This window comes from Dasypus novemcinctus, chromosome 18 (genome assembly GCF_030445035.2).
Source record: "Dasypus novemcinctus isolate mDasNov1 chromosome 18, mDasNov1.1.hap2, whole genome shotgun sequence".
Taxonomy (NCBI): Eukaryota; Metazoa; Chordata; class Mammalia; order Cingulata; family Dasypodidae; genus Dasypus; species Dasypus novemcinctus.
Window position 1 is genome coordinate 51,750,557 of NC_080690.1, and position 19,111 is coordinate 51,769,667.

General features: G+C 60.0%; 1 protein-coding gene across 1 annotated transcript in view; it reads right to left on the reverse strand.

The window, feature by feature from the left end:
* Positions 1-19,111, reverse strand: part of PEPD (peptidase D) — a 116,427-nt gene that overhangs the window by 13,644 nt on the left and 83,672 nt on the right. The window contains exons 10-11 of the mRNA XM_058280121.2: positions 8,296-8,364; positions 6,642-6,719 (exon numbers count right to left, since the gene is read on the reverse strand). Of these exons, the coding sequence (XP_058136104.1) occupies positions 6,642-6,719; positions 8,296-8,364 (147 nt within the window). The remainder of the gene's footprint in view (positions 1-6,641; positions 6,720-8,295; positions 8,365-19,111) is intronic.

Below are 19,111 nucleotides of genomic sequence, written 5' to 3' on the forward strand. Positions count from 1 at the left end.
GGGGGCACCACACCAGAGGCTGGCTAGCAGCGGCACCCTGGGCAGAAAGTTCTCCTGGACTCTGCTTTCCTCAAAGAAAAACAGAAATCGAACTAGTTAAAAAAAGGAAGCCCCAGCGAGCACCCACCAGAGTGTGCTAAGCGCCAGAGGCATCTGGAATGGTCAAATCCAGACTCTTCTCCAGCGCAGGGCAGGACACTGAACCAAGTTCTCCTGACCCTCCTCCAAAGACAGGAAGAACGTGAGCGGGTGGGCGCTCGGGCTTCCAGCTCTTGGCCGGCCTGGCTTTTACATCCAGTTTCTAGACTCCAACCGGGCTTTCTGTTTTACAATCACCCACTTTCTGGAAAAGGAAGTGTACACCCAGCCAGCCGGCCATCCATCCTGCCCCGCGACTCTTGGGCATGGGGCTCCAGTCTATTTTCGTTCTCTCAGTTCCCTATCTTTTTCTGCCTTAAAAAAAAGACAAAAAAAAAAAACCTCTCGGAGTTTCTGCGTGTGTAAGTTAACTCAGAGCCGAGCCATCCTGGAATCCAGGGCCCGCAGCCATCTCTTTGTAAATCATCTCCCTCCAGCTTCTCTGTGTTCTCTTCCTCTGTCTTCTGAAAGCAAACCGACAGTGGAGGATTCGGTCATGCTCTGGCTCCCTCCTTCCCGGCTGCCTGGGGAGCCCCCCAGGGACACTGCCATCTCTGGCCGAGTGGATGTGTGATAATCCAAGACATCTGGGGGACGTTACACATCTCCCCGTAAGACGCTGGCTCCTCGTACTTACATGCGCTCATCGGGGTCAATTCCTGGCAGGGAGGAGAGTTCTGTCTTCCGCTGGCTCCTCCTGGGCTGGTTCAGGCCCGGGCTACCTGCCACCACTAGCCCACCCAGACCTTCCCCAGGCCCCCCTCAGCTCCCGTGGCCCCTGTGAGGACCAGCCAGCCACGGGCAGGGGGCCCATGAGACGCTCGGCCAGCGACAGGGGGCTTGGGAAAGGTTTGGCGGAAATGCTGCAGTGTTTACGCGAGGGCCATTCTGGACTCAGCGGTTGCACATAAATCGCTGAGTATTAGCCACTTCTCACCCCAGGGCGACAACTCCACATACATACACACACACGCACGCATGCACACGTGTGTGTGCCTAGGTCGACCCGGATTGCAAGAGCCTTCAGACCCCACCCTGCAACCCCCAGGCTATGTCCAGGACAGGCTGGGGGGTCTCTGAGCAGCAGGAGACTCCGGCTTCTCTTCCGACCTTGATGGGACAGGAAGGGAGGACTAGACGCTACTTGTAGTTCCTTAGCCGTGGGGGGCAGCCCTTCCAGATAAGGCTGGAGCCCTGGTGTCCCTGGCACATGGGCCAGCTGCCGCTGAGCACCGTGTTCCAGACACGCCCTGCAGGGCAGAGGTCACCACTCTGAGCCCTCGGGGCTGCCCCAACACCAAGCACACCCTCTCCAGTGCCTCTGTGCCCCTCCCAATGCCTTCTCGGCCCAGCTGCTTCTGGGGGGGTCTGGGCCCAGCAACACTTTCCGGGGTGCTTGGAGCCAGCACAGCCTGGGTGAGCAGCTACACTGGCGGCCATGTGCGCCGGGTCCACTGTGGGCCTAGAGAGAAGCGTCACTGCCACTCCAGAGAGGGTGCTGCAGGCAGCGGCCCCAGCACGGTGCTGGCCTGGTGTGGGTGGGACACGGCCCCCGCCCGGGGCTTGCTCCAGGGCAGCGCGGCGGGCCCGGGCCGGGTCGGGCAGTGGCCTCTGGCGGGGGAGGGCGTGCGTCGGCGTCATGTGCACAGCACATGCCTCATTTCACTTTTTTGGTCACCAGTGTCCCGTGATGTCTGCTGGCACCCAGGCCGTCTGGAGCCACATTTATCAAACTGTGGGTCCTGAGATCAGCAGAGTGGGTGGTGACCAAGAAGCATAAATTAACAGAGTGGATGGGAAATGCACACTAAGGGCGACTGGTATACACCCTGGGCAGATCCACGGTGGGTGTGCTGGGTGCTTCTAAAGGGGCTGGAACGCCGGAGGCTGCGACAGGGGCTGGGCAGATGGCTGACCCCTGAGAGCTTTCTCTGGCTCTGAGGATGGGGCACATCCTTGAGACCACAAAATCCTCAGGGTGGGGCTGGCTGGTGGCAAACAAGTGTCACCTCAGAGGAAACAGCCCAGGGGTGAGTGAGCGCAGGGTCTGGCGGGTCTGGCAGCAGGAGCAGGCCTTGGGGGGACTCATGTGTGCCAAAGCCCCCTGGGCCATCAGGCCTCCTGCCTGGCCATGGGGCAGAGGCTCAGGGCCCCTCCAGGGGGCTGCAGTGCAGGTGCCAGGCTCGTGTCAGACCGACAGGCACCCAGGAGAGGCAGAGTCAGCCCGTCTCAGCGCCTGGACCCCCAGGGGACTGCTGAGGCCCTGGCTGAGCTGCGGGCACCCCGCCGCCTGCAGGGGCCAGGAGGGCCACGTCTGGGGCAGAGACAGTGGCTGCTGCTCGCGACCCAGCGGCCAGGGCTGGGGGGGAGGGAGGGGCGGGCCTGCTGAGCGGGTCAGGTGCAGGCGCCATCCACACCAACTGTGCTGCGTTAACAGGGAACTAACTCGCCAGGAGGAGCAGGAAGGAGCCGGCTGGTAACGGCCCTGGTGGCAGAAAAACGGTGGCCAGGCGGGGAAGAGACCACGCGCCTCTCATCGGTTGGCGGGAAGGATGGCAGATCTGGGGCAGCGGGCGAGGGGACTCTGCGAGTGCTGGCTCCAGGCAGCGAGGGCGCCTGCAGGAGTTCAGGGCGTCCTCAAGTTCCCAGGGGTGCACTCCGTAGTCGCATTTCTCTGGGCAGAGAAGCCAGGCTCTGGCGGCCGTGCGCTGGGTCCCCACCGGGGCTGGTCAGCAGGGCAGGGCACGTGTGAGTGGGGGCCTCAGGCTGGCGGCTGCCCGTGGAGGGAGACCCGTGGGGCCCGAGTCCCACAACGGGGAAGGAGCGGGGGAGAAGACCCTGGCTCCTGGGCAGCGGGGCTGGGACAGGCCTGTCCTTCGTCCCGGGCCACTTGAGAACACACAAGGCTGCCCTCCTCCGGCCATCGCAGGGAAGTCTGGCTCCCCGTCCACCAGCCACCTCCTGCCTGTGGCTAGACCCCCGGCCTGGGACAGCCTTGGCCCGGCTGGAGGAGAGGGGTCCCAAACCCTAGCCCCCAGGCTCCCTCCCCGCCCGCAGTCAGGGAGGAGGCAGGAGAGCAGGACCGCCCGAGCTACTGCCAGAGGCAGAGCCCCCTGGAGGCACCTCCCCTCCCACCTCTGCCCTGCGGGGTGAGACTGCTGATGGGTCCGGGTGGCAGAGGGACCGCGAGGCAGCGTCAGACCTGGAGCCCAGCCCAAGAGAGGGTCCACCTTTAGGCGCAGCGCTTCCCAGCCGATGGAAACGTGGATGGCGGCGCCCCCTGGTGGCCCGTGGGCAAGCTCGCCAGCCCCGGGGAACCTCCGCCTGGCCTGGGGACTCTAGTTTCAGGTGCACAGGCTGGTTCTGGGGGCTGGGGAGCAGACCGGATAAGGGGCAGGGGGGTAAGTCCCAGCCACACCTGTGCTGACACCCACCTGCTCAGGGCAGGTAGCAGGGAGGGGTCTGCAGGGGCCTCAGGCTTGGGCAGGGCCTCGGAACACCCTGGCCGCTGCCCTTTGTGTGAGCATGCTAAAAGGACAGGAATTCGCCAAGTGCACCGTCCTTTCGTAACCCTGTTTTGGAAGGCCTGCCTGCCTGAAAAATAAAAGCTGAAGGCAACCCACAAAAGCCCTGAGGCTCTGAAGCAAGCTGGCAGGGGGAGCACCAAGGACGTGAGGACATACCGAGTCAAGCCTCACCCTCAGATCCATGGAGGGCTGGGGCAGGGGCGAGCCCAGAGAACAGGGCCCCCGGGGCCGCCGGCTCGGTGGGAAGAGCGGCCTCAAAACGCTCCTTCTGGTTCTTGGCCAGCCAAGTGCGGCCCGAGGGAGAACCCGTGGGCCCGTCTGCACGTGGCACTTCTCGGTGACCCCTCCTCAGGGTGAGGCGCTTGCTCTGAAAATCCCCACTCACTGGTGGAGAAACTGAGGCTGGGAAGAGGCCCCGCAGTGAGGGAGGGGAGGACAGAGCTTTGAACCTGGCCTCCCTCAGTCTCCCTAGGCACGTATGGGCGTCTGGGACAGAGATGCCCTGGTCTCCCCCTCCTTCAGTGACAGGTTCCAGGGTCTGGCTGTTCTGGATCAGCTCCACCCCCCCGCCCCGCCAACAGCCCCACTGAGATGTTCACATATTTCCGGGACATCTTAATCCAACACAGCAGGACCGAGATCATGGCCTGCCGCCCAGACGGACACTGCGGAAGACACACGCCACTCGGGGGGACCTCGGCTGTGGGCGGAGAGCGGCACTCTGCTCGGGTTGCGGTTTCCTATCTTCTGATGAAGTGCTGTGACTTTTATGTTGGGATAACAGCGTGATTTGTTATTTACCGAACACAGTAGGGGCTCGGCGGATCAATTTCAATAAAACAATGGATTCTAAATGCCGCCAGCAATCTGGCAGTCCCAGTAATCAACTAAACATGTTGTACTAAATGCTACATAATAAATTGGCTATAATAAACCCATCATTATTCTACTGGCTACATTTCAAAGTTGGTGCTAGAAAAACAAAAGCTCCAGTTTGGGCTTGGCATGAACAGCGGGTCCACTCTCGTGCCCATGGCTGTGACGAGGGGGTGGGGGGCCACGTGCTGCCCAGGGGGGCGGAGGCCGCTGTACCTGCGCCACCACATGTGAGGGCCTGGGGTGCACCGCGCCCCACCAGGGCATCCCAGAAGGATGGCCGGCACCGCTCCAACGGGGTGTGGACCCTTTGGGGCAGACAGAAGACACAGCTGCTTCTGTGCTGAGCTCCTGCAGGACAAAAGCTCACTGCTGCTGGGCCTGGACAGGGCCCTCCAGCCAACCGGAGCTGACCCGGGACAGGAGGTGCCTCCGTCTCGGGACTGGACTCCCACGTCCTGTCCTGCTAGTCCAGTCGGGATGGGCCAGGGAGCACTAAGGAAGGTTCCAGGGGGAGGCCAAGTGTCTCACTGGGGCCCCCAGGGGCAGGGTGGTGGCCTGGAGGGCCCGCCCTCGCACCCTGGTCTGAGGCAGCCAGGCCCTCCCCACCTGGAGTCTCAGTTCCCTCCACCTTTCGGCTGGGGACAGCACAGCCACCTCGGAGGACAACGGTGGGAAGGAGGTGAGCAAATCCATGCCTGTTGTGGTCGCTGCACACCCCGGGCCTACAGGAGGGCCCTGTGCTCCCAACTCCGGCCCAGGCTCTGCCGGTCGGCAGCCTGCGGCACAAATGGGCACGGGGTGGGGGTGGGGGTGCCGAGGCCCAGTGCTCGGCGATGGGGCGGCTTCTGGCGCGCTCCCGCCTGCTGGTCCTGGCTGCCTCAGACCAGGGTGGGGGAGGGCTCCCGGCTCAGCGGCGGGGTTCCGAGCACGTCCCTTCTGCTGCCACGTGCGCTCTCCACTCACAGGTGCGTGGACTGAGGCCCAGAGATGGAGCAAGTGGTTTTGTTCCCTTCCAGAAGGCTGAGCTGGGCTCTCACCCTCATGTTACCTACTGATTTAGGGGAAGTGGAGTGACCGTGGCCAGTGCCCTTGAGCCCTGTGGGCAGGACATGTTCCTGCAGTACTTGGCAGCGACGGCCTCAGGTCTGTGCCCGTGTGCTTGGCCCCTCTGTGGACGTGGGCTGGCAGGCCGGCTCCCAGCGGGCGAGCCCGGCAGGGTCAGTGGAGCAGGCCATCATGGGGACTCCGGCCCTGGCAGTGAGCAGACCAGGGTGATGGCAGAGGAAGCCAGCAGAGGCCTGGCGGCAGGGTTCAGGGCCGCCACGTCCAGGTGTGTCAGCCACAGGAAGAAAGGCACCGGGGAACTGGGTGGGGCGCCCGCCAGGCCGCTGGTTGAGACCCCAGCAAAACAGGTGGTCCCGGGCGGCGAGCGGCCAAACCTATGAGCCCAGCAGTGACCTCTCGGCGGTCCAGCGCCGCCTGGGATGGTCCTGATGAGGGCGGGGGGAGGGCTGCCCCCAAGGAGGGGGCTGAGACCCCTCCCGGGCCCAGAGCAGCGGCGGGCGGGGGGGGCGGTGATCCAGCCTGCCGTGGCAGCAGGGGGCTATGAGCGGGACAGTCGGCCCCTGGCGGGCGGCCGGGGCGCCTGCCCGCATCGGCCTGGTCACCACCCCCACGAGGGGCTGAGCACACCAGTGTTCCGGAAGCCCTACCAGCAGACGGGTCCTGCACTGACCCTCGCCAAGGGGCCCGTGGCCGAGGCTGGCGGGTGTCAGAGGTGGTTGGGCCTGGGGTCTTTCCTGCTCCACACTGAGGTGCTGGGGGCGTGGAGAGGGCAGGGGGCAGGCGCTGGGGGACATCCAGGCCCTCCTCTGAGGCCACCGTCCCATGGCCCCGTCGGGGACAAGGCCCCGCCCACTCTTGGCGCCTCCGGGCTGGGTGCGGCCCTGGTGAGTGGGTGCCACGCGGGGCAGGCGGCGTGGGCGGAGCAGGCTGGGCCTTGCCCCGGTCGGTCTCGGGCCACCTCGAGGTGTCCACCCCCCAACCCACTGCCCCCACCCAGAGCTGGACGGGGGGCGGCACTGGCGTGTCACTCACCACATGTCTCCATCGTGGATCGTGCGGTCGTTGGGGGCCCCGGCGTGGCCGTAGTGCAGCACAGCGGAGTTCTCGCCACTGCGGGCGCAAGAGTGGGGGGTCCATTGCTGGCCTCAGCCGGCAGGTCCCAGAGGGCCTGGCACCAGAGGCCACAGCCCCCTGAAGGCAGGACCCTCCACCTCCAGCAGAGGCCCAGGCAGCTGGCCCAGTGGCCCTGCACCCCTGCACCCCTGAACCCCTGCGCCCCTGGTCCCCGGCTCTGGGGGCATCCCTGGCAGCTGCCCCAGTGGCAAGGCCTGCTCAAGTGGGTGGCCCTGGGCTGGGGAGGGCAAGACCAGAGCCCTCCAGGACGGGGCGGGGTGTGCAAAGAACGGATGTGGGGAGGAAGGGCCTGCAGAGGGGCAAGGTAGGGGGGCAGCCCCGCTCCAGGGGGCGCAGGCGAGAAGGGTGAGCTCCGCAGGACCTGCGGTGCCTCACGAGCTGCCTGGGAGCCTGGGGCCCAAGGGACCGGGGGCTCGGGAGAGCTCCCCTCACAAGCGATGCCTTTAAGAAAAAAAGGACTTTCAAGTCTGTCCAAAGGAAAAAACCCACCTGGGTGTAATATTTATAGCCCCATTCGGGAGTCTCAGGAATCATAAAAGTAGAAATAATGATTTTTCTCTCTATCCACCAGAGAAGAGCGTTTCCAAGGACTGCGATGAGCACATGTTTTATTCATGCTCCCTGCTGTGAGCAGCAGCAGAGCTGCTCTGTCCTGGGGGCAGGGGGGACGCCTGGTGACGAGGCGGCTGCCACAGCCACGGTGTGCCCCAGCAGATGTGCCACAGTGACACCCACACGGACATACCCACCCAGAGCCCCAGCCCCACCACACACACCACACGCACAGCCGTGGCAAGGCCATGCAGACATTCCCATGGTAACACACACATACACAAGTACACACGCCCCAGGGGCCACATGTGCCATATACAGATACAGCTAGCCAGGGAGCCACGTGCAGCCACGCCTACAGTGACACAGCCATGCAAACCCACCCAGACCATCACAGCCACAACAGGCCATGTGCAAGACACACAAAGGGAGGCATGCAGACCACGACATGCACACCTGTGGCTGTGTCCCATCCTGTGTCTCCAGGGATACAAAGCCACACACCATAACCCACATGAGAGTGGCTGGACATAAGCCATGTGTAGTGCTACCAGGCCACGGACACACAACCACAGCCTCATGCGCTGACATAGCCTGTGGCCACAGCCCAGTCCCCTCACGCTCTGGGAGCTGGTGTGGAGGGGGTGAGGCTGGGTGGGCAAGGAGCAGCCGCCCAGGGCCCGCTTCCCTGCCCAGCTCCCAGGCTGGTCACGTTCACGCCTCCCTGACAGCAACCCCCTGCAGACGGGCCATAGCCCTCTTCAATGCCTCTGGGGGTGGCCGGGCTCCCCCTCTTCACCCAGCACCAGGCCAGCAGCAGAGGTCATCTCGGCTCCCTGAGCTTGACTCCTGCACAAGAGGGGGACGGGGGGCAGAGCGACCTCCCAGCTGCGGCAGCTGGGCGCTGTGGGGGAGCCTGCCTTGTGGACCACCTCGCCTTCCCCATGACCGACCCCACCCGCCAACAGGGAAGGGGCCTTGGGTCCAGGGTGCCACTTACCTGCCGCAGATGCAGGTGTAGGAGCTGTGGCGCATGCCGCCCCGCGAGTAGCAGTAGTGCTCGAAGAGGCTGCAGGGGGAAGATGCGTCAGGGTGTCAGGGTGCAGTCAGGGGAGCATGAGCCGGCCCCCACCCCTTGCTGAGGGGGATGCTGCAGACCAGGCTTGGTTCCAGCCACGGCCCCAAGGCTGCCCCGGGCGCCCCACGTGGGCCTGTGAGGCATGCGGCCTGCAGCCTGGGGCAGCCACAGGCCTGCAGGCTCAGTGTGGGGAGCAGGGGAAGGCTGGAGCCCAGGGCCCCGCAGGGCCTGGTGGACCAGCCTGGCCACGGCCACAACAAACACAGCAGCAGTGCCAGGCCCCGGCCCCCACCTCCTAACCCCACCACACACTCCAGGACCTCGGGGGTCCCAGGGGCCCGAGCCGCTGCCCGGGCTCTGCTCTGGGTTCCCAGGCACTCCAGGTCCTGGCCCCTGCAGGAGCCACCTAGTGAGGGGGCAGTGGGGGGCTGCCCCTGCCCAATCCCTGCAGCCTGGTGAGCAGCAGGCCCAGGAGGCCCCCACTTCTCCCGCCCACCAGCAGGGCAGGCCCAGGAGGGGGCCCGAGCCGGGGCTGTGCTGCTGCCGTTGTCCCCAGGACAGTGCAGGCCGCCCGTGGGCCTGCCAAGGGGCCATGGGGCCCGGCGCGTGCCAGGCCTGCTTTAAGGACGGTTCACAGGGAGGAGTTCCATCTTCCAGGAGCCGTAAACACAAACTGCGTATAACTGTTATCACTGGGTGTCCGCTAGATGTTAGGCAGGACCCGCTCTGCTCTACTCAATCCACGGCCAGACTTGCTTTCCAAACCTCCCAGGGTAACTGGGAATCTGCAAGTGAAATATTTCCTCAACACGAAGAATGTGGGGAACTGCCAGAAAGGCCAAGAAAGCCGTACGTGCCACCCCCATCGGCTGTGCCCGCGCCACAGCGGGGACGGGTAGTCTCTGAGCGTGAAAGCGCTGCCGGCAGTTTCCGGCTCAGTCCCAAGAGGCCGCGAGGGGGTGAAGCCCTGGGCCGCAGCGCCTTGTGCAGGGACAGCCCAGACATGACCCTTGTTGTGGGGGGGGGGGGGGGGCGGAGCAGCAGCCCCCCTGGCCAAGCCACAGGGGCAGGTGTCCTTGGAAACCGGCTCCATGTTTCCTTTGCTCCCTACCTAGAGACCAGAGCATCCCGCAGCCAGAACTCCCCTAGAGGCGTCCCCGCTGGCGTGGAAGAAGCCAGAGACTTGCCTCGGAGCTGGGGGGCTCTGTTAGCTTTGGGGAAGGCAGCCTGCTCCTTACAGCAGATCTGAGGGGCCGCTCAGCCGCTCCCGAGGTGATGCGGACAGTGGGTCGTGGCGTGGCGGGGCGAGGGAGGCCAGCCAGGCACACGGGGTTCAGGAAGGACAGGCCGGGGTACAGCTGTGCCACTGCTTGGGCTACGCCCCAGCAAGCACGGAGCACTGAGGAAATGGGTGGGGGTTCCTGACTTGCAGAGAGACCCGAAGCTGGCCCGAGAATTCTCCCCCCACACAACCCGCTCCGTAGGGACAATCCTCATTTCACACCACGGCTTCTGTTGAAGGAAAAAGCAATTTAGAGTAAAAGGCATGGCTTCCAGAAGCACTGAACTAAGGAAAGGCTGACCTGGTTTTCACCTGCAATGACAACTCGGGGTCACTCTTCCCAGCACAGTGACCACTCTGTACCCCCCCACAGGGAGGAGCCGCAAGGATGAGGCGACATGCCAAATGCCGAACTCTCATTCTGGCCCCAAAGAGTTTAAAGTTCTGGAAAACCGGGAAAATGAGTGTACAGTTCAGCACCTCACTGTGAATTAACTTCTGACATAGCATGGAGACAGTCGGGGGCTCTGGAGGCAGCAGCAGGGGAGGCGCCAGGCTGACGGCTGCTCACGAGTCGGGGGCCCCCGGGCCTCATGCCTGGGCGTTCGGGGGCAGAAGCCGGGGACCGGGGGCGCGGAGGGACGGGAGTCTGGCATGTTTCTGGTTTTCGAGTGGGGGGGCTGAAACGGGGCTGCGGGCTGGGCCGCGTGGGGCTCCGGCAGGGCTGGCTTGGGGCACAGGGCCGGGCCGGGGCGACCCGGAGGGAAAGGGGCCCCGAGCACAGATGGCAGGGAGGACTTGTAGGTCCCCTGATGGTTCCCAGAACGGGCGGCACCAGGAGGACGGTCACCAAAGGCTCCCCCACCCCTTCAGGAAAGACGTGGCGGACGGGGAGCCGGGGAGGGGTCCAGCGGCACCAGGAGGACGGTCACTAGAGGCTCCCCCACCCCTTCAGAGAAGATGGGGCGGACGGGGAGCCGAGGAGGGGTCCAGCTGAGTCGCCTCCAGAGGGTGCTGCGGACCGGCCACATGCGGTGGCCAACCGTGGGGGACAGTCAGCCTTCTGGGACCATGATAATAGGGTGCTGGCAGACTAGTTAGCCAGAACCTACCTCGAAGAGGCCGAGGTGCTGCATCAAACTTAACAGGCAGGGCTGGGCTCGCGGGAAAGGAGGAAACCGAGGCCTGAGAGGAAGAGGGAGCCATCAGTTCCGGGAGTCCAGAGGTCGTGGCCTCAATGAAATTCCCTCTACGCCCACCCCCACCCTCCACACACAGCTGGGTCTTGTGCGGCACGGCACGCTCCGCCCAAGGGTGACCTTGAAGACAATTCACCATCCTCGTGAGGTGATGCATCCGCAAGGGAGCAGGGCAGCCGCGACCCAGCTGGGCAGCCACGCCTGCCTGCCCTCCCCCTCCACACATACGCTGAAGGTGAACGCACAGTGCAAAATGATAAAACACACGGAAAAGAGTTCCCGAGAGTCGTCAGGCACAACCAACAGCAAGCTGAGACTTGAGAAAACAGAATTATCCATAAACACATATAAAATAATTAATGCCCAAAAGTAGGTAATGGGAAAGAGAACAGGCCCATTTTAACAAGGACCAAATCAAAGTTCTGGAAATGAACAACGAATCTATCCACCAGGCTACTGTACACCAAATAGAACAGGCAGGCGTCGGCCCAAGCTCACTCTGCACCTGCTCTTCTAGTACATCTGCAACTCACGTGCAGGCACGAGTGATGGGCTCACCCAGGAAGGACGGGCTGGGGGCACCTCGATCAGGCTCACGGTGCAGCCCCAGGCCTCCCTGGTGAGCAGGAGGGCTGTCCATTCTCACAGCCCACTCACCCTCAGACATCCCTGCTGCTCACGGCCCCTTAGGCTCTTCCTGCGCAGATTCCTCTAACACCCTGACCCATAAATTTCCCACGCAAGGCTTGGGTAGCAAATGCTTCACACCCAGACATAAGCGAGGTCTACGGACCTTGGGAGGACGTGCGCCGTGAATAACGAAATGGATGGTGATCCTGCAGTGACAGAAGAGGCAGGCCTGACCATCAGTGCCTGGAGAGGACTAATGGGGTTCTAAGGCCAGGATCTGCTGGAAGGCCAGCTGCAGGGATGCCACGGAAGCGTTCCAGGGCATGCGGGCCCAGCTCCTGCCCTCTGGGGTGTATTGTCTACTAAGAAAACTCATTTGCTGCCCGAGGTAACAGCAGAAGGGCTGCCCCAAGCAGTGGGGCAGCAAGTGTTGGCCAAGCTCTCAGTGCAGCCGGGAGCCCAGCCTGGACAGGGGCTGTGTAAGGAACGGTTTCTTTGTTCCCACTTACCAGGCTGGGCCCCAAAGGATCTCGGGGTCCCAGTGAGGGGGAAGGGGAAGCCAGGCAAAGAAGTGTGGGTGGTGGAGTGCCCTTGGTTGAGCAGGGGGTTTAGGGGAGTGGGGAGTATGGGTGCAGGGTTTGAAAGCCGGGGAGGGGGGTAGAGCGTGGGCATCGAGGTGTCCCGAGGGGTGGCAGCCCACACCCCTTTGCGACTGCATCCGTGGGCAGTATGCCACACACCCTCCCAGGCCCTCGCGGCCCTGTGGGTTGCGCCCCACCAGGTCCTGGCCTGTGTTCTTCCCTGAGGGGCCTGGCTGCCCTGGCCCAGGCACCACCCTGGGGACACTGCTCAACATGCGCTCAGGAGCCAGATCCCAGCTCTGCCACTCACCGGCAGTGACCTTTCCATGCCTCAAGCTCCGACCTGCACAACGGGGACGTCAATCGCACCGCCCTGCCGTGCGGTTATCGGTTTACCACACGTGAAGGGCCTCAGTGCCACACGTGGCCCCCGCCTGGCACCACGTACAGTGCCTGTGAGCCGCGGCTGCTGTGACTGTGCAGACACGATGGAGACCCTCGTGCACACAGGAGGGAGGGCCTGGGTGCCGGCTGTGACAAACCACCTCTAAGCTCCTTTAGAACCAAACAGAACCTGCTAGACGCGGCCTGGTGTCCAGGGGGTGAGCGCGTGACGTCCTGGCTGCCCCGAGCAGCCTCCAAGGCTACTGCAAGCCTATGTAGGCCCACGCAGGCCCACGCAGGCCCACGCAGGCCCACGCAGCACCAGGGTGTGCCAGAGAGAGCCGCGTCCTCTGTGACCAGCTCCCAGGAAAAAGTGCATGGAACAGGCTTCCTGGTTGGCCAAGGGCACCTGAGCCCACCGTCCCTTCCCAGCCAGCTCCTGCCCACCCACACTGCTGACCCAGAGTCTCGCCCTCTGGGCCCCGTGCCAAAGGAGGGAGGGATGGGGCAGCACTGGGATGCTAGGGGCCAGTGGGCCCATGGGTTCTTGTCTCAGTCTCAGGGTATTTTCCACTCACATTTCTTTAACTTTATCAGCCACCGTTACGTTTTCTGGTTACAAACGACCATCGTCACATAATAAATGTGATGTGCCTTTTGAGGATCTATCCACTCACTGAAGGAAAATTCTTTTCACATTAAGAAAAAGTGCTGCCCTGGACCAGGCATGCTGAGAGTCGCCTGAGTCCAAGCAGGAGGGTTTTCCCAGCCCTGTGTGGGAGGACAGCAGGTACCAGCCCGGAGCCACTCCTAGAGTAAAGCCTCTAGGAGATGGCGGGAGAATTTCCTTCACATGGAACTGGAAGCACAGACCCAGTTCTCCGTGGGTTCAGGGGAGGTTGGAGGCTGCTCCCCTCCTTTCTTCTGGGGTGACCAGGGGTGAATAAGAAACCCTGAGCGGCCTCCTGCAGCATTCAGCATTACAGATACCCTCTGGGGTAGGGGCTGCTCTTCCCACTTCACAGAAGCAGCAGCAGCGGCTCAGAGAGATCCTGGGCTGCGTGTGGACGGGGAACACATCAAAGTCAGCCGGCTCAGGGTCCACCCAGGCTTCGGGCAGCAAAGGAGGGGATGGTGCTGGAGGACGGGAGGGGTTGGGGAGAAAGGCTTTGCTCTCCAGGATACTGGAGGCCGCTGCAGTGCAACCCCAAGCAGGCCTGCGAGGCACATGCCAGGCTGAGCCTGGGCCCAGGAAGGAGCCCCAGGTGGGCCTGTGAGAAGAGGAGCTGGTGGTCTGGGAGAGGCCCCTGGGCCGCAGAGGCCTCGAAGGGGAGAAGCGAGGGCTGTGCCAAGACAGAGCGGGCCATGGAAGGGAGCAGCGCACTGAGGGAAGCACCTCATCAAGGCACCAGGTGATTAGCATTTTAATTGGATAATTGGGGATTCTAAACTGCCTATCTCATATTAAGCATAACCGAGGACATGACATGACATTCAATTAACAAATCTTCCCTTTTATTCTTGACATGCTTGATTAGGTTGAGTTTCTGAGTTTCTCAGAATCAGTTACTGGATAAAGCGCCTTATCTCCTTACTTAGCAAAGGCCTGGCTACATCAGACTGCTAATAACCTCATACAAATAAATGGAAGTGACATTAGAAATTCTCTATGCAAAGAAAAGAAACGAAAGTCACCTATAATCCTACCACCTGGAGATAACCTCTATCAAATATTTTGGTGACCGTCCACCCAGGCATTTTTTTATGCATAAACAAGGATTTTAAAAATAATAACTGTAAACTGATTTGAAAAAGCCACCTTTTTACACATACAGAAAAGGACACAAGCCATAAAGGCGCCAACACAATGGATGGTCACAGACTGAGCATGCCCAGTTCCTCCCGGCCAGCACCTCCACTCTGACTCCCAACACCAGATTCCTGTTGCTATTCTTGAACGTTAAGTGGAATCAGACAAATGAACCCTCTTGTGTCTGGCTTCTTTTGCACAACACGAAGTCTGTGCGATGTGCCCGGGCACGGGGCGTGGGAGTTAGTTTGTTCTCATTGCTGGCTGGTGCTCCACTGGGGGTATGACCCAGTGCACTGCCCATTCTGCTGGGGGACGTTCTGGTTGCCTGCAGGGTGTAACTGTTAGAAACACTGCTGTGGACCTTCCGGAATGGTCTTTCCAGTATATCACTCAGAAGAGAGAATGCTATGGGTAGCTTCAGCTAGAGTAGGAAAAGCCACACAGTTCTTTCAAGTAGTTGTATCGATTTATTCATGGTCTCATAACCTCTTCCACTTCCTGTAACAAGCATGTTTCCCATTGATAGACATGTCTATTCTGTTTCCATGTTCAGTGTTGTCACTATGTCCAGAGTCTGACGACCTCCCCCCACGGCCAGCAACCTGGACGACTGTATCGGGGACCCGCTGGCCTCCTGGCTGCCACCCTCACCCCCCAAAGAGCAGGACCCACGGAGGGGGCGCCGCTGACAGTGAAGTCAGGGCTCACTGCCCCCGCGACTCCACTACTCAAACCCCAGCCAGGCTCCAGCAGCCCGGCCCCTCTCCTTTGTCTCGTCCCAGGTAGTCCCCCTGCTTCTGGACCCTGGGGGCTGCTGGTCGGTCCCAGGAAGCCCCAGGCCACTCCCCTCCTCAGGGATGCCTGGCCCGTGCCCCAAAGCGGAGCTCCCTCCCCTGGAAACCTCACCACCACCCCACACCATCCATCTACCCACCTGCCTGCCAGGCGCCTCTCGCCTCCCAGGAGGCAGGGTTTTGTCTCTTTTGTCCCCTATAGTCCCCAGAGCCTAGAAGACTGCCCGGCACCTAGGGGGTCTGCAATTTTTTTGTAAATTTCAAATGATCCCCACATAGCAAGTTCACCCTCGGGCTCTGCTTTTTAGATGCTCAGGCTATGACACAGGCACTAAAAGATAATTATTTTTTAAAAAACCACCTATCCACGGCAGCAGCCTGCTGAACCACGTCCGCCAGAAGATCTGTTCACATCCTAGCTCCTCGTCCTGGGGGTGTGAACTCATTTGTGACGAGGATCTTCAAAGATTCTGTTAGGATGAGGGCCAAACTGAATCAAGGTGGGCCTCACAGGACTGCTAAGAAAGGAAATTTGGACATGAAAGTAGAAGCCCCAGTAGGAGATCAAGGAAGACAGACAACCACGTGACAGCGGCACGCCAGCCAACTTCAAAAAACTATACTCTCCAGAGAAAGCACAGCCCGCCAGTGCCTTGATTTCACACTTCTAGCTTCCAGGACTGTGGGATAATAAATGCCTGTTTATAGCCAAAAATTTAAAAATTAAAAATAAAAAAAGGCTTTCAATGTTTCATTGGCGAGCTAGCGAGTTTGCACAGTTTCATATGTTTCTTTCCTCATACTTCTGCCTTTCTGAACTGCCTGCTTCTTTTTCAATCATACCAAGTTCATCTTTTTCTTATTGATCCTGCAGGGCTTCATCTGTGAAGGATGTGAGCCGGCAGTTGTGACTTTCCTACACATAGCAAATTTGCCCCTTTGCCTTTTCATTTCTTCATGGCATTTTTTGGGTGGATAATTTACATTTTTATTTTCAGGTCAATTTTTTTCTTCCTTTATGGATTCTTTCTTCGTGTTACATTTAAGAATCCCTTTCCTACTCTATTAACTCTATCATCTTTTGTGAGTTTTCTGTTTTTACATTGACTTTATGACTTTACCTTGAATTTACTTTGATGGGGGCACGGGGCAGTGGTCTAATTTTACTTCTTTCGCTACCTGTCCCAGGTATGCGGGCTTGGAACCGGCACCTTTGTGGTAAGGAGTCGGTTTGGGACCGTCAGGGTGCTCTGGGGCAGGAACCTTCCACCTCCCTCCCCCAGCAGCTGGCCCTGCTTCAGACGCCCCTCGAGAGTCTTCTTTGCTTGTTCCAGGAAGGAGGGATGGGACACCAGGCGCAGGAGCTGTGGACACGAGCAGGACACCATGGGTGCCCAGGATGGGAGAGCACATGGAGGGGGCCACGTGGAGCCCTCAGCACCTCTCAAGTGGGGACGTCTAGGTCTGTGAATCCAGCCCAGCTGGGGACTGACACCCTGAGAAGGCTCTGGAAGAGCTGGGTGAGCAGAAGTACACCTTGCGGACTGCTCGCTGCCTTATCTTGAGATAGACGCCTGCTCACCTAGGACTCAATGTCACTGTCCTGTTGACTTCAGCGGTGACACGGTCCTCAGCCCTAAGCATTCTCCATTTTAGGACCAAGTCACCCCAGGAAAACCCAGGGGAGCTCAAACCACAGTGGCCAGGAAGCAAAAAGGGGGTGGAGGAAGATGGCCCTTGGTTCCCCCGACCCAGAGGTCATTTCCTCTCCAAAGGACCCTGTAAAGCCCTGGGTCTCCACCCACGACGGGGCAGAAGGAAGCTATTCGCAGAGCGGGCAGAGGGACTTTCTTCGAGCTCCCGCTTCCCAAAGCACGTGAAGAGTCCATGAGAAGACATCATGTGGCACTCGGATAAACATTTAATTTTCTGCATCGGGTAGTCATTTTAAAGTGTAACCTTCCATTTACAGCAAATAATACTGGGCTTTCCCTCATGACAGGGATATAAAGCTTTCTTTAAAAACACATTTGAACAAAAAAATGAGTCAATTTGAAGAAAACAATTAAGCAAATAATAGCAGAGGTGCAAGGATGTGATAGAAATTGTGAGGGTGACGTGTGAGTGACAGGAGCTGCAAATTCTGCTTTAAGGCTTCTTTGAGCAAAAGCCTGCTTTATTTCTATATATGAGAACGGGGGGGACTTTGGCCCAGAGGCTCCCTAAGTAAACAGGACCCAAGTTCTTCCCTGTGCCCGAACCTGTGCAGTGGCCGTGGGATGCCTGGGCCCAACATGCTGCCGTGCTGCTGTGCTGGCACGAGCGCTCGGTGAGGCCCCCCTTCACCCTGAGGGCACCCACCTTCATGCACAGTGTGCTGTTCGAGAAGGCTGGCAGGGTCTCACTGGGCTGTGCTTGACCTCCCTCAAAGAGCTCCCCGGGGGTCAGGCCCCAGGCGCAGCCTGCCCAGGGCGAGGACGGATTCTCTCTGCGTGGGCAACGTCAGGCCAATGTGGAAGAGCCCCGTACAGGCCACCCCACCTGGGCATCCTGGAGGTGCCACCCTGCCTTGACTTCCCCCAGGCTGTCAGCTCACCGGGATGGAAGAAAGAAAGAAACAAAATGGGGAAGTCTCCCCCTTCCTCAACGCAGAACCTGCAGGAGACCAGGGCACACAGTTTCCACCCATTGCAGTCAGGGCAGAACTACGGGTCTTTCCATCTAGCAGGAAAAAGTACCTGGCCTGGCTTTCTAAACTGTTAAGTGAGGTGAAATTCACCTAACATAAAACCAACCATTTTAAAGGGAACAATTCCTTGGCATCTAGTGCCTTGATGTACAACTACCTCCATCCATCGAGTTCCAAAACCTTTTTGTCCCCCCAGGGGAAACCTCTGCCCATTCCCCCTCCCCCAGCCCCTGCCCACACCAGTCTGTGTTCTCCATCTGCGGAGTTACCCATTCCGGATATTTTGGATACGTGAACCACATGACACGTGACCTTTTGTGTCTGGCTTCTTTTGCTCACGATGATGTGTTCCGCAGGGGTGTCCCCCATGTAGGGGACCCCCACGCGCAAGGAGTGTGCCCTGTAAGGAGAGCCGCGCAGCGTGAAAGAAAGTGCAGCCTGCCCAGGAATGGTGCCGCTCACACGGAGAGCTGACACAACAAGATGTCGCAATAAAAACACAGATTCCCGTGCCGCTGACGACAACAGAAGTGGACAAAGAAGACGACGCAGCAAATAGACACAGAGAACAGAAAACCAGGGCGGGGAGGGGGGGAATAAATAAATAAATAAATCTTAAAAAAACAAACAAACAGATGATGTGTTCAAGCTTCTCCTGTGTTGTCATGTGCACCAGAAAGTCAATCTTTTTTAAGGTTGAATGGTATTCTGTTCTATGGACAGACCAACCTTTTGTCCATCCTTTCATCTCCTGACGGACACTTGGGCCATTTCCACCTTGGCCATTGTGAACGGCACCGCTGCAACCAGGTGTGTGCAGGTACCTGCCACAGTCCCTGCTTTCAGCTCTTCGGGGCTTAGACCTGGGGTGGAATTGTGTGCGCTTAGCTTTTTTAATCCCTTTAGGAGTTTTTGTTGTTGTGAGTGTGCTTTAATAGAGTCCACTGTTACTTTATTTCTAAACATCAAACTGCTTTCTCAGCCTTCCACTCTTACAGCATTTCACAACTGTGTTGTCTCGGACATGACTTCCTCTGGAAAGGGCCATTTTAGCCTGTGCCTTTCCACACTGGGGGTCTGAGGCACGCGCTCTCCTCCCCCCACAGTGAGCCCAGCTCCGGGCGGGCCCCTTTACCCCTCCCTCTCTTCCGAATCCGTGGACCTGCAGCAGGGCCCCGGCTTCCTTGGATTTGTCCTCTGGTCTCAGGGCCAGTTTCTCCCTCCCAGGTGTCCTCCATGCAACCTGCCAGTCAGGTTCCATTGGGTGTCCAACGCACAGAAGGCATCTGGACCCCAGGGACTGAATTCAGGCAATGGTTACCCGGGTGACGGGGGTGCAGCCTGAGGAGGAACCCCGACACTGCAG